We start from the raw sequence: 24,942 nt of genomic DNA, 5'->3' as shown, positions 1-24,942 counted from the left end.
TGTACTAAGTTGACTAAGTTTGACTTAGCTGCAGGCAATTGATGACACAACCCGCAACGGGTGGCGAAGGAGGTTGCAGAAGGCACAGGAAAATTATCCGGAAGGAGCAATGGCTCATGCCACAGTCATGCTTAATTCTTGCAGTTACGCCCCAGGGTGAATTATAGGAAATCTTGATGTACACGAATGCTCCCCTTGAATCGGCTTCACTCTATACACTCTATTTCAGGGCAGCCTGAAGACTCTCCAAAACCTGTGATGTATTAGCAAAGTCAACTCGTTGGATTGGTGATTCGAGAGCTTACCTCAAGCTCAATCTTGGCCTCTGCAATATCCTGCTCACTTCCACCGCCGTTTGCGACCTTCTGCGCCTCGGTGATCTGGGCACGAACGGCATCGGCACTGAAGTCCTCAAGAGGGTAACCCTCAACGGCGTTGACGCTCATGACGGAGCCGGGCTGGACGGTAGCAAATCCACCAGAAACTAGATTGAATAGCTTTGTTTAGTTTTGACTTCAGTATCTGGTGTCGAACATTGGATGGACATACGGAAGAATCGCTTGCTGCTGCCGCCATCCTCAACGACCTCGATCATACCGGGCTTGAGCTGCTCAATGGCAGGAACGTGGTTGGCCAGGACACCCATATCTCCAGACTCGGCGGGGATGTTGACTTGGACGACGCCCTGCGACTTGAAGATGGCCTATGTGCGGCATATATTAGCTCGGCTCGCAATTGCGACGGATGTGCGTGGCAGTGAAAGCAAGGACTGCTATTCGTAGCAATTGAATCGTGAAGCCGTCATTTATCGGGGAGGGAGTTCGTACCTGATGAGGCAGAGCCAGGGTCAGCTTGATCTGTAGATATCTGTTAGCACTAGTTGGTTGCCATGGTATGAACAGCTATGGAATACTGGCCTTGTCGGGAGCAGCATCAGCGTATGTTCTGCGCTGGAGAGGAGTGCGGAAAGCTGCAGGGCGAGCTCTCAGAGCTGCTCGGGCAATTCGGAGGGAGTTCATTTTGACGGGTGATGTCAATTGGGAATTTCACTGTACGAAGCGGCCTCTATACTCACGATGCCTTGTCACGCAAAATCGAGAAGGCCCGGGCTGCTTGCGGCTGTTTGTCCGGATAATCTCGCTCTCCGAAAGGCTTCATTGCCGGTCATATGTAGGTACCTTGGTACAGTACCCTACCTAGGTCCAGAGAGAGCTTCCAGATGTGGAGTAAATTACATAAGCAACAGCTTGGGTGGTCATGTGACGAAATCCCACGATGGAGCGTAGCCTGCTTCTGGTCTGTCCATGCGCCTTTCTGCCTTACATATCCGGCCTCCAAAAGACCGGCCTTCCGCAGACCTTAGGTTACCGAAAGCCGACAGGAGTCACACGGAAAGCAGTCCCATGCGACGTACATCTGCCACCACCCATCATGCCATATCTCGTCATCTGCTGGGAATGTCTGGCAAGTGGCTCGCTTCTTACATCACTATTGCTGCGAAATCCTACAGGATGCTGAACAGCCACCTTATGCCACTCCCCCAATGCTATGACAAGCGCAGCCCGTGCCGTATTCGTCTTGATGCACATGCGCGAGTAAGCAGCCTCTTACAGGCCGTTTCTTCGTTTCTCCAACCCCGTACTGGCGCAGTGACAAGTGTACCGGATCTTGACTACATCTTACGTGCCACAAGCCAACAAACCGGCACTGTCCAAGTGCACAGGTGTCTATTGCTATGTCATACCCACCTGAGAACTTGACTTATTGCTGTTTTGCCCGCGTTTGCAGGTTGTGTGGGTGCGGGACGGGCGTTGCTATTCTCGTAACCTTTACGCATACTCCCCTCATCCCTAGCTGGTTCGCATTCAACGGCCCGACCAATCTGGCCTGTAGAATGGTCGCAATGCGTTTTTTATAGCATGTCTTGAGACCCAGCGACTTTCACAGTCTACCTATGAGGGAGCGGCCGAATCCGGCCTCCCGGCTGTTGAGGCTCGCTCCTCGGTGGTGTTTGAGGGCTGGTGTGTCCGTTCAACTGTTCAACTAACTGTAACACTGTTGGGCATCTTGGCGCAACCTTGAACGAATGAACATGTGTTAGCCATGGCTTTGCTCCGTTCATGTTGCAATGAAACTTTGCGTCGGGAAAAACTATAGCATATCTATTATTATCATCAGAGATTCGAAACTCGTGCCCAAAAACCTAATGCCACCCTGCCAAGAGGCCAGCCAGGATAGTTGAAAACTTGAAGGGTGGATGGATGGCTTTGCATTCTCAGCCTCGACAATCCCACATACGTCACCGGCTACTGCGAGTGGTACTTGCCAAGGGCTACCTAATGAGCTTCACGAAGCTCGTCGAGGAGAGCGCTTGCAGAAAAGAAGCCTGTTCGCGAACGCACCGTCCGAACTGTTCTCTCCCATCCGAGTCAGGAAACAGAAACTTGCGGTCTCCATTGGAGATCGACGATGGTCCGTCATTGCAACAATGTGTTCCCTTACCACGCAAGCGCACATCTCATGCCACTACTGCGGTGGACTTATTTTCTACTGGCTGGCTGGCGCGGAGGTTGAAACGATTCATATCACGAGACCTTCTGGCTGCCCAGGGTGAAATAGGACCCTGATATCCTCTCTTGCGCAGTGAGGGGCCGATGGTGATGCAGGTTTGGGACCCTTGACCGGACAGAACCACCGGCAGGTGGTATTTGCTACTACGCGCTGATGCCGCCCATGTGTCTTCTAGATTCATCTAGTCTGGTATTCCTGATAACGGCCCAATCGAGAAGTCTTAGGCGGGGTATCACAGATCATTCTGCTCGCCCAGTCTCTTGGGAGAGATTGGGTGCGTAAGGGTGCGGGGTTGACAGCATCCATCTATCCTGAAATGGTAACCCGTGAGTGGTGGTGAGTGTGGTGGTGCTGTTGTGAATACCGAATACATAGAATGAGCCGCCGCGATCGCCGCTAGCATGGTGATTCATTAGATTAGTTGGCGGTTAACCGGCGCTATCTTTGTGCTGAACGAGCGTGAGTGAGATGGCCAACGTCTAAATTGGACATCTGCCACATTATTGCAACATACGAAGGCAGTTGGCAGCGAGAGTCGATCCAAATAGCTTCATCCTCTTGTCGGTCGCCAGCCCGAGGCTGCAATGCACATGTGCAATATGTATGTAGGTTAGTTAGTTGCTTCACAATGCGGTTTCAACTGTCAGCTATGTACCCAGCTTTCGAAGACGATCCTGGCGATCCTGATGATCCCCCACCTGGCTCACATTTTTTTGTGTTGCCTTCGCTTGCCGCGTCAACCCAATCGAGACGGTTTCTGTTACTCTAGACTGCTGTGCGAGATAGACTATGACCAGATTTATGAAGTCATATGGAAGTGAGGGGGCAGATGCACCAGCACTGGGTGTATGTCTGCTCCTGCGGGCGAGTTGCCCAAGCAGGAATATCACATACCTGCCCGCACAAGGCAGCTTGAATGACGGACATTACCCGCAGGTATTGGACCGGTCTTTTGCTGATTGTGTCTGAAGCAGATAGCCTACTGGACACAGGCATTTGTTAGACGCTGATTTCCCAGCCAACCCGAATCCCCGAATGGGGTACCCTACAAGCATGTGGTCAAGCAACGGGCAGAGAGCCCACTCGACATGGCTCCAACGAATCAACGAAGAGTAGCGTTTGAGGAATAAGATTGGAATGTCTATCATCATCATCATCATCATCATCATCATCATCATCATCATCATCATGGACTGACAGACCTTGAAAGACCTTGAAGGCGGTGCCGAGGTTTAAAGACTTGTTGGTTCATTGTGAATCTGCTGCAGTTCCCGACCTACCTAAATAAAGTACATGTAGGTAGCATACATTGTGAGCTGACACCAGCATGGCAGCACCAGGCAATTTCCACTGCTTGGCTCCTACTGTCTCAACTTGTGGGCATGAAACCTACACATTGAGTAGGTATTGCAAATCCAGCAGAAGTATACGTACGGCATATACTTCTCCTGCGAGAAGTGAAACCAGCAGCACTCGTTGTTTCCCATGCTATGCTATGTTATGCTATGCTATTCACTGCAGTACCTATGTTTCGGCTTGGTATTTCACCTGCCAGATACTTATACCTGGCCCTTCTCCTCTGTAGCATGTCTCACGTAGGCGATCCATCTGGAATGTAGGCAGGCAGGTAGGGTATTTTTCGCAAGAACTGGCAACCCAAGCCAATGGGAAAAGCCCCGAAATAACCTACCTCCTGCCGAGCTAGACGGTTTGCAGATGCATGTCGCCATCGCACAAGAGCACATGCGTCAATGCGAGTGCTTGCTGGGTTCGGACGCCTGCTACTGGCCCGCCAACCCCCAACAGGATGCCGGATGCATAAGGGATAAGGGTAGGGTAGCCCTGGAGGGGCCCTCTTGATACTGTGCAGGTAAGGTGTTTATTTTGGTCGACCGCAATCTTGGAAATGGCACTGTCGAGGCCGTTTTTAATACAGGAGAAAGAAAAAAATTCTTCTCCCCTCTAGGCTATGCCTAGGGTGTACACGGACTTCCAGAAAGAAAATCATCGAAATAGCCCCGGCTCGGGAGTGGTGAAGCGGATGGCGGATGAGCGGCTTCGGGGCCAGATCAAAGCCCTGCCTCTGTTTTCAAACAAGCCGAGTCAAAATTTAGGAGGCAGGCCAATGAAAACCCCTGAACTAGGGGGACTCTCGACAACTGGCAATGGAAGTCCCAGCAAAAAAAACGAAAACAAAGGGGAAAAAAAGGCTCAAAGCCGTCATCCCCAGTCAGTGAACCGATCCACCAGAGAGACATGACGGTCTCACAGTCGGAAGAGGGACTGTAGGCAAGGAACCTGCACTGTACCACAGGAGTAGGTTCCCAGTGTCAGCGGAGCTGCGGCCGAGAGAGCTAGTACTTACTTGGACTTACTGTATACCCTCAGCCAAGTATATGCACACTGTAATGGCCCAGGCAGGATACTTCGCATCCGGCGAACGCGCCCATCCAACCACATGTATTCCCCCGAGTTCAGACGGTTTGCAAGTCCCAACCTTGAAGTTCCTTACCGCCTGTTCAGTTTTTCGTCCCTTTCTTGGTCGCCTGCAGCAGTGCAGCCCCCCTCCACCGCCCAAAACTACCCACTCGCACACAAGCTGACCAGGGCCATTCACTGACGAGATGAGAGAGAGGAGTGATTTTTGATTTGATTACCTGTCGCGAAGAATGGGGATGTGAGAAAGCCCTTGGTCGTCTCCTCCTCCTCCTCGAGCTAAGCCCGTCACCTTAATACCTCAAAGCGAAAAGCGAAAAGTTGGCCCTGGGTCGGGCACCACGGCGCACGCTGCCACGGCATCTCACCTCTCAAAAGGGCCCATTTCTCCCACGCAATCCAGCGATCGCCCACTTGGACTTTTATGCGCGTTGACTGCACCACTACTACCTACCTAACCACATACTCGTTGCTGTTGCGCCGTGCTGCACTGCTCGTTGGCTGTCAGCACCGAAAGAGGAAGAGAAACAAGAAGAAAAAAATCCTGATATCCTCCTGCTGATATCATCTTTCCCAATTTTTTCCGGCTGACGCATTCGACTCGTCGACCCGAGCTCCTACGAACCTTGTCTCATCTTGTTTCCCATTGTCCCAGTCGCCAAATCCATAGCCTTAACGTCATTCGAGGATTCGAGTAAGACCAAGACTTTGCAAAGAGACCCTGCCACTCCGGCCTCCGAAGCGCAACTGTTGCAGTCTGTCCTGTGGTCTACCTTCCTGCAGATCTCTCTTGACCACTTTTACGCCCAGTCCAGTGGGCAACAAACATAGCCCACCTCCCAAAGTTAGGACACACCAACAGAGCCTGCCCGTGCCTTATTACCCGCCTGTCTGCATCTGCTCCCCCCCATCAAGAGAGGTGTGTGCCACTTCCGGCGCGGCATTACTTGAGGGCAAATTTGGTCGTTGCCCGTCAGTCAGCTTTCTCTCGTCCTGCGCGGCGACATCGGATTTCCACATTCAACAACACAAACCACATTTCACCACCACCCGAACCTCGTTGAGAACACCATGACCTCGGAATTATAGCCGCGCTGTCCCTAGGGACACCATACTGGTCGCGAAGACGGCACATAGTGCAATCTTCAACAACAACAACCGCAGCAGCAGCAGCAACTCTAACTCTAAAAAGTCGCTTGTCGATTCTCGCTTGTTTTTCCGAGTATCAATCAATATCTTGTCCGGCCCCTCTCGATCGCGTCGTTGAACGACTTTGCGACTCTTGTCTACCCAGACAGCATTACTTGCTTCAGAACTGCGAGCATCTGGCTTAGTAGTGGCCAATACTGCACTACTCATCATACATAGCAGATCACTTTCCCCCTTACCTGCGATGGCCCGAGATCGAACCCACGACTCTCCCACGTCCATTATGATGGCGTGGTCATCCCAAGGTGCACACATGCAGCACGAAACCGAAGACGAGGTGGCGGCAGAAGTTGACGAACCTCCTGACGACTCTCGTTCAACGTCCAGGAACAGCCAATTCCGGCGAACAATCGTCAGGAAGTGCACAGAGCCTTCACAGTCCCTTCTGACAAAGGCTCTACACCAGTCTGACGACGACGAGACCGTTCCCGCCACTCCAGGCGTTTCCTCAAGACGCCGCTCCTTGAACAGCACTGCCAGCCTCGCTTCGACAGCCGACCTCACCAGCGATACTGGCTTGACGAGTCCCGCACGCACGAATACACCTAGCCCCCCACCCCCCGTCATCCGCCTGGGTCCGCTGACTGGTGATAACTTCACCTCCAAGTTAAGGTCCACTGGCCAGTCTCCCCAACCCTCTGACAGGGATGTCACCCCAAAGAAGACCACGAACCCAGCAGCACCCGATACTCAGCCGCCGCGTCCTGTGGAGGCTTTGGCCAAGAAGAGATGCATCTCATTCGCTTGTGGACCAAAGCCAGAACCCAAGAAGCCTGCTGCAACTGAGGCCGTGGACCCCCCTCAGCGAAAGACTTGCATCAAATTCGCATGCACTCCGAAGACTACCCAGCCAGGTGTAGAAAAGCCTCAAGTCGTTATTCCTACTTTGGTTGAACCAACTCGCAGAAACAGTGGTGGATCCCCTTCAACCCTGCGAAAGTACCGATCTCCTTCTACTGGTCGCTCGCGTCGATCATTGACTCCTCGAAGGTCGTCACAGAGTCCAGTGACCTTCCGGTCCAAAAAGTTCTTGACTGCCAACCCCATGGACTTGAATTGCGACTCTACGAGATTCTGCGAATTTGCAAGCAACGAGCCTCGCGAAGAAGATTGGATACGCCAGAATCCGCCTACAACGGCAGCACGGTTGACTATTAATGACACCCTCCAGAAGGAGAACGTCATTCGTCGCCTGGGGAAGGAAGCCGAAGACGAAGCTTTAGAGGAGGAGGAGGAGGAACAAGAAGGGAAACGCTGAAGATGAGGACGACGAGGACGAGGACGAGGACGAGGACGAAGACGAAAACGACGATGATGATAGTGTGGCTCTGGATGATGAAGACGATTTGGAGGAAGAGGAGGTTGATGAGGACAACGATTCGTTATCCGGTTATGGAACCGACGACGACTGTTCGGATGGGTATAACACGGATAACGAGGTTGGATTCGCCGACTCCGATGACGAAGACGAAGGTGAAGACCTGGAGCTGTGGACGCACGGCCAAGCCGCGCTATTGTCCGGAGCCACACCTGTCAATCGTCGACCCTCACTGTCTGGGAGTCGATCCGACTCTTCGTCCGACGCATCTAACTCTCAGCCACGGTCCCGAGAGAAGACACGACGTATTAAGATCCGACCGGGCACCCCTGAGCTTCCGGACAGTACGGATTTTGTCTGTGGCACTTTAGACGAAGACCGGCCACTCGAAGATGCCTACATATCATGCATCACACAAAAGCGGCTAGAGAAGCTCTGCCTGATTCCCCAAGACATTGATCCCAGTTTCCCCACCTCGGAACCAGAGGACGAGTTGGTCAATTCCTACAAGGCCGGCCAAGATAGCGACGATCAAGTCTGGATTCACGGGGAAATTGAGGACCTGCACCACGAAAACGGCAGAGCTGATCGTCGGAAGAAGAGAGGCGAGCAAACTTCGCCGAAGAGGTATCGTTCTCCGCCGCCGAAGCGACTTCATTCGCCTGCACCCAAAGCTCGCGGGCGGTCGCCCAGACGCATGGCCGAGAAGCCTTCACCCAAAAGAATGGTCTCACCTGCTCCTCCTGGCAAACAGGCCCACAAGACTCCATGCGCCTCACCCAAGCAGATTGGCAAGCGAGGGCGTGAATTCAACAAGACGCTCGCTTTCCGGCCTGGTCTCACTCAAACCAAGTCGCTGCCTCGTGCCCCTGCATTCTTTGCACACAACCTGAGGGGCCAGCGACGCCGCCAGGCAGCCTATACTGGTGCTAAGGGTCATGTACGAGGTGCTATTGATATCGTCAAGGGCCTCGAGCACAAGCGTCAGAGACGGCGAGAGAAGTACATGCATAAACACTTCAACCGGGCTCGGAAGGGTCAGGTCCCGGAGAAGCGTCCTCAACCAGGCCAAGGCCTAGTACGAATGAGAGAGTTAGGACTTCATATGGCAGGCAAAGCTGGTCCTAACCCTGTCCAATATGTTCTTTCCATCTAGAAAGAGCATGCGTTGGCTGTTCTTGCCTTGATACCCCGGTGCGCTTCGCTTTTTAAACAAGAACGAGCTACGACGATTCCCAACCCGTATCATACCTTACATTTTACACGGTTTATTTTACATTTTCCCCATGGGGCGGCCTGTTTGCTTACAGGGCCAGTCCATTTTTTTATGTATATAGAGATGCATCACACTTACGATTCTTTCACGACCGAGAACTTTGGGCATTCGGGAGGCGCGGTAGCATCACGGATACCATGGCATTGGGTACAGGCGCATTATCAGGGGGATAGTCAGGTGGCGATCCGGCTCATCATTTACAATTGAATATTTCCAACATCTCGATTGGACAAACAAACAAACAAATAAACAAACAAAGCTTCGTGCAGTCACATGAGTTTCCAGTTGGGCATCTTTTGCAGGTGACGTTGGGTGTCGTGGATAGGGATTGTAGGTAGGTATGCGATACGATGCGACGACCATGATATTTGTGACGATTCCTACCTGCTTAGGTGTCTACATAACCTACCTCCCAGTCGGGCCCGAAAGACCGAGAAACAGGCCTTAGATGGTACCATTTTTGTGATCAGCAGCATGCATTCGTTCTGATATAACTGATACTGATATAGTACAAATATTTATACCTACATTGATGTACATCCGATTTGTCGTATAACTGCGTACATGTATGGACACGTAGATTAATCAAAGCTTCTACTTATCAAGGTCTTGGAAGATGGATTGATCCGATGCAAGAAACCTTCTCCCAGGCCGTTTGCAAACAGACAGTTGCCATTCATTCAGAAACTGTCCTCTTTGAAGACCGAAGACTGCGACCGACTCACATTCATAGCCTTCCCTACATCAATGATCCTAGACTCGGCCAGACGGTACGGTACGGCAGAGTGAATTCACACCGTGGGCTTTGAGCCAATCACATCGGACCGGACCTGCTGGCCCTTTCAGCAGCAGCAATTGGGACTGGGACTGGGACTGCCCAAGTCAGTCTGGCCTGCATACTTGTCATTCCAAATCCTTAATCCCAAAACCCACCAGGAGCCCATCCGCCATACTTGCTGCTCACCTTTTGTCTCACGACGCACGACGAGGAACCTTCAGCACCAGCATCGTATTGCTCTCCGCCGCTGGCTACCCGCAACCTCCCATCAGATCTCGAGTTCGCAATCCCGCCATCATGTGGATTATCAACTGGTGTACGTCTCCCCGAGCAACGCCTCCAGCACGAAACCCATCGTTTTTGCCAGCCCGTCCATCCATCCAGACGTGTCCACCCCTACCCTGTATCGTGGACTCTGCAAGCTGACTGCGCTACTGGTGAACAACAGTCTACGACGTTTTATCCTCCTTGGGCCTGCTCAACAAGCATGCCAAGCTTCTTTTCCTTGGTCTCGACAACGCCGGCAAGACCACGCTGTTGCACATGTTGAAGGTATGCTGCCAGACAGACAACCACTCGCCTTTTGCGCTGTGTGGAAGAACCCTCTACATCAGGACGACTGGCACTGACTTGATACCGGATAGAATGACCGAGTTGCCATCCTCCAGCCGACCCTCCACCCAAGTATGTCGCCGCCCGTCGAACCCGATCGCTCTCTTGGGCACGTGTCCATAGGCTAACACGGTCACCAGCTTCGGAAGAACTTGCCATCGGCAACGTGCGTTTCACCACATTCGATCTTGGTGGTCATCAGCAAGGTACGCTCGACTTTTGCACAGGGTGAACAATCGTCATGGCTAACCCCCTGACAGCCCGCCGGCTCTGGAAGGACTACTTCCCCGAAGTGAACGGCATTGTCTTCCTTGTCGACGCCAAGGACCACGAGCGCTTCCCCGAAGCCAAGGCGGAGCTGGATGCGCTTCTGTCCATGGAGGAGCTCCAGAAGGTTCCCTTTGTCGTTCTCGGAAACAAGATCGACCACCCCGATGCCATCTCCGAGGAGCAGCTGCGCCACGAGCTTGGCATGTACCAGACGACCGGCAAGGGCAGAGTGCCCCTTGAGGGCATCCGACCTATCGAGGTCTTTATGTGCAGCGTGGTTATGAGACAGGGTAAGCTGAAGCACTCAGTGCACATGCGACCAATATGCTGACGAAGTTTAGGCTATGGCGAGGGCATCAGATGGCTGTCGCAGTACGTCTAGAGGGGGGACGAGTATCTGGCTGTAGAGCCGGAGGCGGGTTGCCGCCCAAGCCTTGGGCCAAGACAGCACTTTTGGGGCAAAGCCGTCCGGAGGAGTTGTATTCAGCGCGTGCATACAGTGCTCTGTGGATGTTGCACGCCTACATGAACCAGTGAATTTGGCGTTTTATTAGGGCAGCTATCGCATCATGCACTTGTTTGGGCTTCTTAGGTCTAATGGGAGTCCAGGTAATAGAGGCACTTTGTTCAACCTAGGTCTGACCTTGCCTCTTCCAGCTACCATCGTCCCGGATCAGCTCCGAATGTGCCCTTTCTTCAACTGGGAGATTTGTTGACTCGGGCATTGCGATGTTGGACCGTTGGGTCCATGCCATGGTACCAGCACGACTGGAAAGCGACTGTGCTTTCGTATCAACAATCTTGTTTTGCGGGGGTAGAGAAGCCGAAAGGCTGGCTTATAACCAGCTAGAATGGCCATGTCGACATTGCGCTCTACATATATGTCGACAAAAGAGTAAGCGGCGCAGTTGAAGTAGAATCGGGTCCAATCCGAACTGTTGCGACGTTTGAATATAGTTTGGAATTGCCAATAGATGCGAGCCCGCGCTACTTTTATTTTTATTTTTTAATGACAGCAATCTATTGGTATACGATATTGGGATTTCGAATCACCCGCATTCACAAGACGTAAAGTACTAACTACCTTGGTAGCATTCGTAAGTATACCATGGTTAAGATCAGCTGCTCTGCAAGTAACCCCCTATATAGGTTGGTTGCTCATGTCCACAATGATAACTCGAGAGATTGCCTCTGGTAGTATTGTAGGACGCATAATCACAAGATGGGGTGTTGGTTCCAAGCCTTCTGTATCGCTTGACACACAAGGGTGAGTGTGGCCCAACTAACCAAACCGTCGCCAGAATCCCCACGCCACGAATATACACAGAGAGGGTGATGCAAAGTGAAAGGTATTCCGCAAGGTATTCCGCAAGGTATGAAACCGAGGTTTTCAAGTCACCCCATTACTGTGTAAGCCGTGGTTCGGGGTTGGCAGATGGTCAGACGAAGATACGACAATGAAAAGACGATTTCTTTTGAAATTTTTATATTGAGTATGGCAGAGCAACCTCGGCAGGCCCTAGGTTAATTGCTCAACTTGCAAAGTTGCTGGGGCGGACACGGCCGTATGTGGAAAGGGTTCCGGTGGTTGTAGGGGCCTGGAGGGGGCCCGTACAGGCCTGTACAGGCCCCTTCTGGGCTTCTGGGCGCCCCCAATTCCCCTACATATGCTACTAAGCATGATAGGAGCCCCTAGGGGCCCCCCCAGAAGCCCCCTTACCCCCCCTGTGGAAGCTTAGCGGCGCCCCAACGAACCGCAACTGCGCTTGCGCTTCAGACGTCATCCCTTCCCTTGTCTGACACCGGCTGATCAGCCATCCATTTCCCATGCCCACGGAGGCACTTTTGGCACTTCCTGTAATACAATACAGCAGTACAATAACGCTAGAAACGAAGCATACCTCAGTCTGCAATGCCGCGTCTTTCTCCCTCTGGGTAACCTGACCCGAGAAACACTCAATCTTTTCCACCTTCTCTTTGATGTGCTCGAGCAAGACACGCCTTGGATTGCGCAGTAGGATGCACTTGGACTTTTCTCCAGCATACTAACGACAATGGCAAACGAAACACCAACTTCCATCTCTGCGCCTGCGCCTTCGCCCTCGTCCACGTCTACCAAGGCCAAGCCGCGCGTGACTTTCTTCGGGAAGCCCCATCACAACTACGGCTTCCCCCAGAGACTTTTGACCATACGCAGCTGCCGGGCTACGACGTCGAGTACGTCCCGCCAGAAGATATAGCCGCCTTTGAGTCCGCCCTAGCCGCCCCAGATCCCATTAACTCGTCCGCCGATGACGGCTCGACACTGCGAAGTCCCGCTCTCCGCAGCGGAAGCAACCTCACCCTACCTGACCCCAACAATACCACTTTGCTGCCACCGACGAGCGTCACCGCTCAGCATCGCCATGGCAGCCAGGGTAGCCTCCTGATATCGGCGCAAAACGACTGGGCCCCCGTCAACGAAAGGGTTTCGCGCCCCGGCAAGAAGCGCCGCAGAAAGGCCCTGGGCCGTAGCGTCGACGAAGCCCGCGAGGGATATCTGTACGGCCTGCTACGAATCCCGTTTTTGCTGTTCACCCTGGCCTGGATTATCGGGCTCTGCCTTGCCTACATGACGACAAGGCTATATGTATGGGGCTACGAGTACTTTGTTGCATGGCGAGGAAAGAGGGAAACCCTGCGGCGCAATCTGCGCGCCACCAGCAGCTACAAGGACTGGGTGCAAGCAGCCAAGGAGCTAGACAGCTATCTTGGCAACACGGCTTGGAAGGAAGAGAATGAATACGCCTACTACGACTCAAAAACGGTCCGCAGAGTATGGGAGCAGATCGCCAAGCTCAGGCGGGCTGCAGAAACACAGGAGCTCAACGGTGACGGTGCAGCTGCTACATCCAACGGAGATACGAAAGCGAGCCCGAATGGCAAGAAGCCAATCGACGAGCTCAGGGTTATGATCGAGGCATGTGTCAAGAGTAACTTTGTTGGGGTTGAAAACCCGAGACTGTACAGCGAAACGTACTATGGAACCAAGAACCTGGTGCAGAACTTCGTCGACGAAGGTAAGTCGGGCCGCCACACCATTCCGCGCCACCTCATGTTCAACACTAATGCGCTCCCGCTCAGTCGAAAAGAGCACTCGCTTGTTAGTGAACACGACGCAGATTCCTCCGGAGCAGAAGAGAACTCTGTTCAAGCATTTGCATGCAAACTACGGACGCACCGCGCTGTGTTTGTCCGGCGGTGCCACGTTTGCCTATTATCATTTTGGTGTTGTCAAGGCTCTCCTGGAAGCCGACCTGATCCCAGAAGTGATTACCGGAACAAGCGGCGGAGCTCTCGTTGCAGCTTTGGTCGCCACCCGCACGAATGAAGAATTAAAACAGCTGCTTATACCAGCCCTCGCGTATAAGATCAAGGCATGTTCTGAGCCTCTCTCGACGTGGCTTCCGCGGTGGTGGAGGACAGGCGCAAGGTTTGACTCGGTGGACTGGGCTCGACAGTGTAGCTGGTGGGCGCATGGGTCAATGACATTCCGTGAGGCCTACGAGCGGACTGGCCGCATCCTGAACGTGTCCTGCGTCCCTGCCGATCCACATTCGCCGACCATTCTCTGCAACTACCTGACCAGCCCGGACTGCGTCATCTGGTCCGCCGTTCTGGCCTCGGCTGCGGTTCCGGGCATTTTGAACCCCGTTGTCCTCATGATGAAGAACCAAGACGGGAGCCTGTCTCCGTACTCGTTTGGTCACAAATGGAAAGACGGCAGTCTCCGCACTGACATTCCCATCAAAGCACTGAATCTTCACTTCAACGTCAACTTTACGATAGTTAGCCAGGTCAACCCACATATTTCTTTGTTTTTCTTCTCGTCGAGGGGTACAGTTGGGACCCCCGTCACACACAGAAAAGGCCGTGGCTGGCGTGGGGGCTACCTGGGATCTGCTGCCGAGCAGTATATCAAGCTTGACCTCACCAAGTGGCTCAAAGTCCTCAAGCATCTGGAGTTGCTACCGCGGCCTCTGGGACAAGACTGGTCGCAGCTATGGCTTCAGCAATTCGGAGGCACGATAACAATTTGGCCAAAGTCCAAGCCCAGCGACATGTTCCGAATACTCAACGATCCGGATGAGGATCGTCTAGCTCGGATGATTCACGAGGGACAGCAAAGTGCCTTCCCCAAACTCAAATTCGTCAGCAATAGACTGAAGGTAGAACGGGAGATCGAGAGCGGGAGGAGGGCGACGCGACTGCGCAAGGTCGGCAGTCTGGACAGTATCATCAGCCAGGACGACCTGCAGAGCCTCCTGCGCGGTTCTAACACGACCGAAGACGAGAGCACGGACGACATGGAGGATGGGGGCGTGGAAGATGGAGAGTACCAAAACGAAAAAGAAGATTAGAATGGGTCCCAGCATAGTAGACAGAAGATCAAAAAGAAGGCAAAAGAAAAGAAGGCGGCAACCCCGCTGCTGCGTTATGTTCTCATCATTACATTACAATGAGCGCTTCACATGGGATAGGCCGGGATAACGAAAAAGGCAGGATGTTGATGGTGTGAGGACTGGTGTCCGACGCTCGGCCGCCAATGCGGTATGAGAAAATAAAAAAGAACGAGCATCTGGAGGCCCGCCTTAGGATGTCTCCGGGGCAAGGGTCCGGCGGGATACGTGCATGACACCCGCCTTTCCGCCCTCGGGGAAGTGAAGCCGCCTCAGGCAGGACCTGGCATCTCAGAAGGCGGTGTCAGCTCCCTGGAGGATGCGAGGTCCTGCAGTCTCCCTCGAGAGTGCATTTGAGGTATCACAAATGATAGGCACCCTGCCCAAGCCCGGGGTTGGTTTTCCACCGCGATCATTGCAGATTCTTCTCCCTTGTGATCCTACAATAACCCATATCAATTACACAAGGACTGGGCGAGCCAGCGCACCCACGCTCCCTGCCGCCAATGACGCCCGTGGCGGAGACTGGCAGCTTCGCTCGATCCACGAACCGGGTCAGCCAACCATGCCGTTCACCGTGTGCATGCATATTGCATATGCCTGTCTACCACCCCATCCAGCACGGCTGCTGGAACTCAGCGCAGTCTGTAACCGGACGCGTATTCATGGCCGATGGAACAATGCACCCTACATCTCGGTAGTCTGATGCCAGATAGAGTGCTATTAGATGGGCAGGTTTGCTGTGCCGCCTGGGTCGAGAACTTGCAGTCGACCCATCACTTCTGACCAGCAACCTACCTACTTCCTTCACTTCTGGACTCCTTGTGCAGCTATTTTGAGAAATCGCTGGGGCCACTCTGACGCCATGTTTGCCTCTTCGCAAAAGGGCGACCGCTGTGCTCATCTGCTGAGATTGGTCCTACAAGGCGGTTCCTGGCATGCTAAGCAACATGAGGTCAGGGCTTCGCGGTGGAACCGGCCGGCTTCGGTGCCATGGTTATCGTAACCCCTTGTGTAGCTACCCATGATGACATTCCCACTCATATCGGCCAGACAGCCGAACCAAGAGTTCTTGAAACGGGATTGGGATTTGCTTGCTCGCGTTTGCGCTGCTGCAAGTAGCGAGGCGTTCCTCCGTGGCCTGTTTTATGACTCCACGGACGGCCCCTTGCCCGGCCAGCAGAGGATGGTGGCACTTGTCCAGACAACGAGGGTAATTGGTCACGAAGAAAGAAAGAAAGGGGTGCTTTCCCCCACCCCCTCAGGCTACTTAAATCGACTCACTTGACTCGAGCTTCGGCTCGGACTGGCTGCTTAGATTTCATCCAACCAAGAACTTTTCGGCAGCCCAAAAGGAATCACTAGACTCTAGCCAAAACCTTCCCAACGCTTCTTTCCCTTCTCACGTGAAGAGCACAGCAGTAGCTAGAAGCAGCGCCTTTGTCCCAAGACTTGCTCCGTTGCTCGTCACGCGAAAGGCTCAGGTCCAAAACCTACGCCGAAGCCCGCATACCACACCGTTGTCTGCAACGATGCTCATCCCAGCCAAGAAGGTTGACGAGGCCAATGGTGTTGAGAAGAAGAAGCCGTCCTCGTCTTCGTCGAAGCCTCAGTATGACCCGGACTTCACCGACTTGGTCATAGCTGCCACCGGTCCCAAAGCCAGTCCGCGCTTGGCCCAGATCATGCCGAGTCTGCTGCGGCACTTGCATGATTTCGCCCGCGAAGTGGACCTGACCGTCGCCGAGTGGACCGCCGGCGTCGACCTGGTAAGACAGATGGAAACCCCAAAAAGAAATCCTCAATAATTTTGCCTTGTATCCGGCTGATTGCGGTGGGGCTGACAAAATGTGTGTAGATCAACCAAGCCGGCCAGATGTCTGACAACAAACGCAATGAGACACAGCTCCTCTGTGACATCCTCGGCCTGGAGTCTCTCGTCGACGAAATCACCTCCAAGCTCCTCCAGCAGCCCGGCACCACGCTGACCCCGTCGGCTGTCCTGGGTCCGTTCTACCGGGCCGCGGCGCCCGACCTACCATACGGCGGCAGCATCCTGCAACTACCGTCCTCTCCTTCCTCCTCTACTCCCGCTGGCACCCATGGCAATGGCGGCACCGTCCCTGACTGGGCCCAAGAGGCGCCCGCCCGCCTGGCCCACATCCATGGCCGCGTCCTCAGCGCCGAGACGGGCGAGCCCATCCCGGGCGCCACCGTGGACGTCTGGCAGGCGGCGCCCAACGGCCTGTACGAGCAACAGGACCCGTCGCAGCCCGACATGAACCTGCGCGGCCGATTCGCGACCCGCGACAGCGACGGTGCCTACTCGCTCTACTGCCTGCGCCCGACGCCGTACCCGGTCCCCGACGACGGGCCCAGCGGCTGCCTGCTGCAGCTACTGGACCGCCACCCCTACCGCCCGGCCCACGTCCACTTCGTCGTGAGCGCCCCCGGCCGCCGTACCCTGACGACGCAGCTCTTCGATGCCGAGGATCCCTACGTCGGCAACGACAGCGTCTTCGCCACCAAGGAGGAGCTGTGCGTCCGGTTCCGCGCCGTCCAGGCGACGACGGACAAGGATGAGCAGGGGGCCAAGTGGGAAGTGGCCTACGACTTTACGTTGGGTGCAATTTGATCCGATGGATCACCTTGACGAGCTGTGCGGTACGGTCCCGGCGCGAAAAGTACCAACCACTACTCGCTCAATCTAATCTAGGGGTTAGGGTCTAGTTGGCGGGGTAGAATACGATCGTGATGAAAGATAATGACAACGGCAATGGCATTCTCTCACCTAAGCAGGTCTTGAGCAAGGAAGTAGAGGGAGAGGGCGGAGAGCGGGGAAATAGACCTTGCATTTGGTACTGGAAAAGAAAAAGAAAGTCCTTGATCCATAACTCTGCCTCTTCGAGATGATGCCATATCCCCGATACTTAAGCGCAAAGTTGATCTTCGTATCGTGTTCGCGTCGTTTCAATCAATGTCGTTAGAAGTAACGGGTCACGGGTGCTACTTGGATGTTGTTTGCTACGGGCGGGCGCGCCGAAGCGAGCAAGGACGCAAGGGCGCGTGAAAAAAAAAGTCATCGGATGCCGATGGCCACTTTATTTTTAGTATCACTGGTTCGTCGTCGTTTCGGCTATCTAGACCATCCATTGGAAGAACGACTTCAGGAGGTTTCAGTGATGACCGTGGCTGGCCCACAGGGAGGAACCAACAACAAGGCTCGCGAAGCGTGCTGTTTAAGATGATGGTCTGTTTTGGATGATTATAGGCAATTGGCGGTTGAAACTCCCACCTTTGAGATCGCTGACTGCTGCCGGAGAATCTCTAGTTCTCTCACGAGCTTGCTGCTAATCCAGTACCAATGGCCATCGCTCCTGTAGATTCTCTCCTGGAATACCATGTGGCCCTGTCTCCGTCGTTTGATGGTAGGACCAGCTGATTTAAGCTAGATGATTCAGGAAGTACTAATATCATCGTATATACAAGAACAGGGAAAATAACCATTATCTTTCATTCCCATATATCGCCAATTCTTTTTATATAGATATGTGAACTATGCTGCGGCTGAGAGCGTCATTCGAGTAGCCCCTTGCTGGGCTCTGTGTAGTTGGAGTGGAGTGAGCGGCAAGCCATCACCGAAAGTCCGAAGGAGGATACAGGGGTATGTTACCACTACCGCTGAGCAGGCTTCCCGGGGGCCCCTGGCCAAGACCGAAGGCGCCAAAGGTCTCCGAGGGATCAACCTGTGAAGCAGGCATGTTCATCGGACCAGCCGATGCATGTGCATTCCAATTGCTCGGCCAGAGACTGTCAAAATCAAATTCTGTTTCGTGAGGGCCAAGTCCTTCCATGCCATGGACACCAGTCTGTACAAGCCCGGTATTAACGGGGGAAGCACCACTGCCTTTGGGGCTTGGCTGCTGGAGTACAGAAGGCAATATAGGAGGTAGAGACTTCGGTAGACCAGGGTTGGGCATCGACTGTTCCTGCTTGATAATGGGAGGAAGAGAAGGGAGGGATTGTTGGGAACCGGGTCTGTTGGGGGTGAAAAAACCGACCATTGGATCATAGGTATTTTTAGGCCCCGAAATGTTGATTATGGGGATCTTACGACTAGGAAGGGAGAGCCTTCTTGCCGTTGGCTGCCGAGATTTGTTGGCCCGATCGAAAGCCTCGACGATCCACGACACTCGTTCTGCCTGGGCATCGTACTGAGCACAATACTTCAGAAACGACTTGCAGCTTTGAATGGCATCTTCCGCCTTTGGATTGTGATATAGCGAGGCAAACTCGTTACTGCATATGATGAGGCCAGCTGCGAAGACGAAATGTCTGGATATACATTAGCCTATGGTGCTTTCGAATGATCCGGGGTCTGGACAGTTACATTACGAAGGGGTTGCACTGCGGTAGATACTTTGCCTCCCATGCAGTTTGAACAAGAAGAAGGGTATGCTGCGACGCCTCAACGCACGTTTGGGCAAACTTCTCCATCCTCTGGCTAAGGCGGGAGGGTTTAGAGGTTCCAGCAGTCTCCTGTTCCTGGGCCTTTTTGAGGATATACAGGAAGAATGGCCGCGTCAGCAGCATGATAGAATGGCACTGTAGGAGATTGACATGCAAAATGGCAATGCCGTGGCTTGGGTCCAGTCGATGGTCGATGGCCTGGCGCCAGTGAAGCGCCTGGTGGAGGGATTCGTTCCACCCTTCCAGTTGCTCTGCTATGTCTTGGGCGACCACTGTTGAGATTTTGCGTTTGGAATAAACCTTCTTGAGCGTGGTTCCAATGACATGGCACGTCTTCACGGCCGCATCCAGTGCGGCCACGCTGATCTTCTCGGCTTCGCTGAGCATCGCCGAGGTCCCGTCAATCTTATCGGGGAAATCGAGCGATTTCTCTGAGCAGTCTTCCTCGGAAATAGCGGTTGGTCTACCAAGTGAAGCTGCAGAGAATCTATCGAGCACGAACAGAGTTCTCCATAGGTTCCGGCGTGTCCTTCTTTGCACCGGAGTGAATATCACGTCGCAATCCTCCCTATGGAGTCCGAGTGCAAACGCTGAACGTACCGCCATACCTGGAAACCCATTAGTGTATTGTTAATAGTGTGAGAAATGCATCCGAACCTACCATAATATGCATACGATGCATTTCTTTTAGAGACGGACAACATGTATAGGGACATCAACAGCAATGCCTGTATTGACCAGAAATCCGCATCTTCGAAACCTGACACAGGATCGGCAAGGCTTTTGGCGTTCCTGAAGAAGAATTCGGCCCTGTTAACCTTCTTGTCGGATCGAAGCTTCTCAATGGTTGCTTCCTCTGGGCTACCCGGCCTAGGCCTAGCCAAGACTAATCCTATGGCGAAGACCAGGTAGAGAGAACACAGCACTGACGGCTCTACACTGAGGGGGTCCTCATAGCACTCGTTCATCTGGGTATGAAAAAGATCTCGGTCAAAGACTTCCACCAGCCCAGTCGTCTGCTGGTCATTAGCGAGGAGTTGCGGCAAAACAATGTCGAACAATCACCCACGTTTACAAAATACGACTCCACAAGAACATCTGCGGTATGTCGATCCGGCAAAACACCACTTGGTGTACTTGGTGGTGGCAGAGACATTGTTGCCTCCATAATCATATGCCGCTTAGGGTCCGTGGTGAAGGCAGACGGGCCGGATATACCCTCTACAATCATGCGTATCCATTGTAGATACGATAAGCTGGCGGAATCTCCGACATATACTATCTTCCAAGTTAGCTTCTGCTTTTTAGCATATAGGAACAGTTAAGCAGTGCGAGAAGACCTTTCAGCATTGTCATTGCTGGGAAGGGGGCAATGGCATTCTCGTCACGGCGTGCTGTGGTGATACGAAATATTCGGGAACCAAGTTACTTACACAGCCGACCTGTGGAATCCTGAAGCATTCGGCGCGAGGGATAGACTTCAGCTTCGTCTGCAGCACCGCTAGCATTGCTCACCCGGGATCGAGAGTCGGAGTCTATTTCCCCAGGATTGGTCATGCGACAGGATGGTTGAGTGGGCGTCTTCTGGACTGATACTGGCGTTGACGCTGGTGCTGGTGCTCGAGGCCCAGAGATCGGATGTGCTGCGGGCGGCATCTCGACCGCATCCCATGGCGTGGCATTTGGCATGCCAGCTGGAACAGCATGGCTAGCCTGGGACTTCATGTCTCCCAAACTTGCTCTCACAGAACGTGGTGAAGCGTCGACATGACGACGCTTTGTTGGAGATCCAACTGGACTGTCGCCGGGATCCAGGTTCGAAGGTGCGTATACACATGGAAGCTGCCGCTTAGTGCAGGTGTTGCACGGCTTCTGTCCGTTGCACTAAAATTATATATGGTCAGTGCCAGGTCGGCATTTTTGACCTGAGTGACCATGGGCGATAGAGCAGGTCCGGTGGCGCCTCCCGTCATGTCCAAGCATGACTGACAGTTTTACATTTAGTCTTCCCCGCGCTGTGGACGGCTACACAACTGCGTGGGCCGAGTGAGACAGCGTGCTGCTCGAGTCCAGTTGACTGTCGGCAGTTGTTATGGCATCAGCCACGTCTTGTGTAAGGAAGATGCACTGCACTAGCAGGCGCCCTAGAAGCATACACTTGCCATTGAGTTATCTTGGTTACGCTGTCTACTGTTGTCATCACTCGATCACGAGGTCGTATGTACCATGAACAATTTGAATGGCTTGGGTCAAGGTTCCATGCGCACAGGGCGCGAGCTTTGTGGAAATGGAGCGGAAGAAGAAGAAGAATAGTAATAGTAGTAGAAGTAGAAGACGCGCTACTTACTTTTTGTTTGCGTCGTTTGCAAGAATCACAAGCACAAGCAGTTCGTTGTCTTTTATCAGGGTCGACCTTTGGTCTTGTCATATTGCCTATGGCGACTGGCAGGCAGGACGTCACATCCGTCATCCGACAGCTAGCCACAAGTCGACAAGCACCTTGTCTGGCAGTAGCCAAAGCGGGAACGGCGCCGGTTTACGGACTGCTCGGGAAAAGGATCTCGGAAGCGGACAGGCGGCACATAGTCAGCCTGTCGGAAGAGGGTGGCTCAGATGCACTTGGTGCATCCGAGATAGAGAAGCGTGATGAGTGGTCCTACAGTCGGCTCGGGTCAGCGGGGGGTGTGCTCGTTGCTCCAAACCAATATTCGAGAAGAGTAAATCAGATTTGGCTCCGGAGGGTGCCGTAGTAGCCTAGCCGGAAAGACGTGTCCAGGGCCAGGCCAGGCCGGGCTGGGGGGGGTGCCACGAGCGTGGGTCTTGATCGCAGAGGATGGACCAAGCTGGAGGGCGCCCTTGGTTCCTGAGAGCAAAGACAGCAACAGGACCAGCGTCGATAAAGGTGTAGAAAGATGGTAATAGCCGAGGGCGTCGGATGTGGGAAGGTTTTCCAGATCCAGAATCGTCGAGGTGTTGCAGACCTGGCAAGGTTAAGTAGAACGCAAGGGGAGGCCCGGGGTATGTGCTTGATTCACTAGAGGCCTCGATGGCTTCTTCCCAAGTGTGACAGTGTGCCCGACCCTGCCTGTCCGCCTGCCTGCCTGCCTGCCTGCCTCGTCGAGGGGCTCGTGGAGGGGCGCGCCGGAGGGGAACGGGGGGGTGACGACTAGGGGGATGGATCAGATGAAAGGGTCAAGTAGGGGCGCAGGGCCATAATTGGCTGGTTGGTTGGCTGTAGAGTAATCAAGCGAACCTACGAGGGCAGGTTGCGGCAGGTTGGCAGATGTAGCGAGAAGGTGGCGTTGTGCTGGCGTCAACTCTACCTTGGTCGATGCAGGCGGCATATATTGAGCCGGCCTGAAAAGGGACTGATGGGATGGCAGTTTGGGGGGCATATCTGCTAGGTATGAGTGATCGTGTCATGCAGGACGGCCCGTTACGACATGGGCAAGACAGCTATACGACCTCAGTGTCGACTGGCAGGCTCGCCTCGGGCTGGGTACAGGCTGGGGTGGAATTGGTGTTTCTGCCCGATGTAGGATTGATAAACGCCGACATCCAGCCATCCATCCATAACTTACATGATATGAATCTTCTTGGATTGATTATTGACCACCTGAGCCTTTGGGGTAGGTAGGCTACATTGCATACATGCCTTACTAGCCCGGGATGCTTCTACGTTGATCTGGGAATCGGTCCATTCGGTGTTTTTTCCTTCCTTCTATCTTTTGGAAGGAACTGTCTTTACTTATCTTGGTCCTTCCATTTCTATTCCAATTGATGGATGGAATTAGTACTTTTCCAGTGTAGCTACTTCCTTCCCAACTATCGCCCCATCCGAATCCCGGGGCGTCAAATTAGGTACATGTAGGCAGGCACAACAGAATTGATTGATGCTTGTCAAAGTCAGGTGTCAGCTATCAAAAGAAGTACGTACCTAACACACATACATGTGCCTGCCTTCCGAATCGGCAGTTGGTTTAATGTCGGGATAGATTGATTTGAGCACCATATTCCAACGAGGTCCTGGCTGGCTGGGCCATATAACCAACCCAAACTCGTTTCCTGTGCTTCTTCTGTGCCTGCCGGGATCGATCCATGCTCGGCTATCATATGTCAGCACACCAAGCAAGCAGGCACTCGCTGAGATGTATCCATGCACCCATGCCATGCTATGCCATGCCATGCTATTGATGTGATGGAATGAGCCCAGACAGCGATTTTCGACTGATCAATTCATCGGTGTGGGGGAAGCCGGTGTGGGGACCCGGAACCCGTCGGATAGTGCACCTAAAGCCCACCAGATAGACTTTGTAGCAGCCAATCATCCAACCCCCTCCCCACGGGGCTCCTTTTGGGTAGTGTTCATATCTAACATTGATCAGAAGATCTCGACCTGTACCCTGATCCATCCAGATCGCATTCATTATACGAGTCTGCCATGACCCGCTAGGACTACCTATACTATGGCTGTGTATATCGGTATAACACTACCCCTTTACGGTGCCCTTGAAGGGCTTGGCCAGGAAACCTCCCCCATCACTATCTGCAGTCCGGCTGCCTGGTATGTCTTTTGGTCGGTTCGGGCGTTATTAATAACCGCACGACGCGGTGCTGTCTCAAGTTCTCCATACATCTATTCTCGTGTCGAGGAGTTGGCTTCATCCCAACTTCAGCTACTTCTCCTCTCCAACTACGGCTGACTCGCTTATCGGATCTTGCCCGCCGCATCCAATATTGCTTTCCAACCTTTGCAACCTCTCTCCCCTGGCCTTTTGCCGGACCTACCGAGCATTCGTTCCTCGAATACTACCTCACTTGCTTATTAGCATATTTACCCAGCGCAGCGCCGATAGGCAGCAATCGATCTCTCGCTCTCTCTCGCCAACCTTGGCTAGCCTGCCTGCTTCTCAACACAACTCTCGACTCGTGCTTTCCCAAGTAGTGGTAGTGTAATACTACATAGCATAGGACGAGAACGAGACCAGCGCGTGGTGTCCATCTTCGCGTCGTGTCCTCGGCTTTCTTCACACCGGTCTTCGTATTGTTGCTCATTCGCCCGGGCGACGGGACGTTCTGCAACGCCAGTGGGCTGGCTGGATGTCACGAAAATTGCCTGATTTTTGCCTTTGGCCGCGAACATCTTCCCGCCTCCAGAGAATCGTGCATCATGCACATTATGGAAAACTCTTTTTCTTCTTCCCCTTACCCTTTCCTTGTACAACATACCGCTTGTACCGGCCGCCCTCGGCACGGTCAAGGTCATAAGGGCCATGCTAGTGAGCCGAAACCGAACCCTGACGCATTCTGAGATGCTGCATGAATGTACCTGTCGTCTCCTCCTGCCAAACTGCGCGGGAAGTAGCCCCCTCTGGTGATGCGCCTCGCGACTGCAAGCGTCTGCTTCTGGACTTTCTCCATGCCAATATTGAGCTTACGAGAACTGCCCCTGCACACGTGGTTCACGACCGTCTCGGCGCGACCCTCATCCAGGCTCAGCCCTACCGCCATCATGATTTCGTCACACTAACTCCTCATGCCCCTTCACCCGGTTGAGATACCC

At 53.4% G+C, this 24,942-nt stretch overlaps 8 protein-coding genes across 8 annotated transcripts; 4 read left to right on the top strand and 4 right to left on the bottom strand.

The window, feature by feature from the left end:
- Nucleotides 1-220: 220 nt before the first annotated feature.
- Nucleotides 221-1,019, bottom strand: PG986_007462 (ATP synthase subunit delta- mitochondrial; the record flags this gene model as incomplete). Its single annotated transcript, XM_066843684.1, has 5 exons — nt 221-253; nt 306-484; nt 550-703; nt 828-857; nt 918-1,019. 5 exons carry the CDS (start codon nt 1,017-1,019, stop codon nt 221-223), a joined length of 498 nt encoding a protein of 165 aa, XP_066699796.1.
- A 5,381-nt stretch (nt 1,020-6,400) lies between these two features.
- On the top strand, nt 6,401-8,690 carry PG986_007461 (uncharacterized protein; the record flags this gene model as incomplete). The annotated part of the gene is made up of 2 exons (XM_066843683.1): nt 6,401-7,396; nt 7,440-8,690. The coding sequence occupies 2 exons, from the start codon at nt 6,401-6,403 to the stop codon at nt 8,688-8,690; spliced, it is 2,247 nt and encodes a 748-aa protein (XP_066699795.1).
- Nucleotides 8,691-9,885: 1,195 nt separating this feature from the next.
- PG986_007460 (putative GTP-binding protein SAR1) lies at nt 9,886-10,852 on the top strand (the record flags this gene model as incomplete). The annotated part of the gene is made up of 6 exons (XM_066843682.1): nt 9,886-9,904; nt 10,037-10,140; nt 10,233-10,272; nt 10,341-10,406; nt 10,461-10,760; nt 10,812-10,852. 6 exons carry the CDS (start codon nt 9,886-9,888, stop codon nt 10,850-10,852), a joined length of 570 nt encoding a protein of 189 aa, XP_066699794.1.
- A 1,672-nt stretch (nt 10,853-12,524) lies between these two features.
- On the top strand, nt 12,525-14,870 carry PG986_007459 (patatin-like phospholipase; the record flags this gene model as incomplete). The annotated part of the gene is made up of 3 exons (XM_066843681.1): nt 12,525-12,602; nt 12,668-13,529; nt 13,594-14,870. The coding sequence occupies 3 exons, from the start codon at nt 12,525-12,527 to the stop codon at nt 14,868-14,870; spliced, it is 2,217 nt and encodes a 738-aa protein (XP_066699793.1).
- A 1,571-nt stretch (nt 14,871-16,441) lies between these two features.
- On the top strand, nt 16,442-17,544 carry PG986_007458 (catechol 1-2-dioxygenase 1; the record flags this gene model as incomplete). The annotated part of the gene is made up of 2 exons (XM_066843680.1): nt 16,442-16,678; nt 16,768-17,544. 2 exons carry the CDS (start codon nt 16,442-16,444, stop codon nt 17,542-17,544), a joined length of 1,014 nt encoding a protein of 337 aa, XP_066699792.1.
- Nucleotides 17,545-18,544: 1,000 nt separating this feature from the next.
- PG986_007457 (Fungal specific transcription factor) lies at nt 18,545-21,807 on the bottom strand (the record flags this gene model as incomplete). Its single annotated transcript, XM_066843679.1, has 6 exons — nt 18,545-19,244; nt 19,300-19,987; nt 20,041-20,395; nt 20,449-20,657; nt 20,813-21,263; nt 21,583-21,807. 6 exons carry the CDS (start codon nt 21,805-21,807, stop codon nt 18,545-18,547), a joined length of 2,628 nt encoding a protein of 875 aa, XP_066699791.1.
- A 326-nt stretch (nt 21,808-22,133) lies between these two features.
- On the bottom strand, nt 22,134-22,774 carry PG986_007456 (uncharacterized protein; the record flags this gene model as incomplete). The annotated part of the gene is made up of 2 exons (XM_066843678.1): nt 22,134-22,360; nt 22,633-22,774. 2 exons carry the CDS (start codon nt 22,772-22,774, stop codon nt 22,134-22,136), a joined length of 369 nt encoding a protein of 122 aa, XP_066699790.1.
- A 1,867-nt stretch (nt 22,775-24,641) lies between these two features.
- PG986_007455 (uncharacterized protein) lies at nt 24,642-24,890 on the bottom strand (the record flags this gene model as incomplete). The annotated part of the gene is made up of 1 exon (XM_066843677.1): nt 24,642-24,890. The coding sequence occupies one exon, from the start codon at nt 24,888-24,890 to the stop codon at nt 24,642-24,644; it is 249 nt and encodes an 82-aa protein (XP_066699789.1).
- Between the last annotated feature and the right edge of the window lie 52 nt (nt 24,891-24,942).

This window comes from Apiospora aurea (genome assembly GCF_038362705.1).
Source record: "Apiospora aurea strain CBS 24483 chromosome Unknown utg000005l_segment0_segment0, whole genome shotgun sequence".
NCBI lineage: Eukaryota > Fungi > Ascomycota > Sordariomycetes > Amphisphaeriales > Apiosporaceae > Apiospora > Apiospora aurea.
This window is presented reverse-complemented; position numbering and strand designations above follow the sequence as displayed.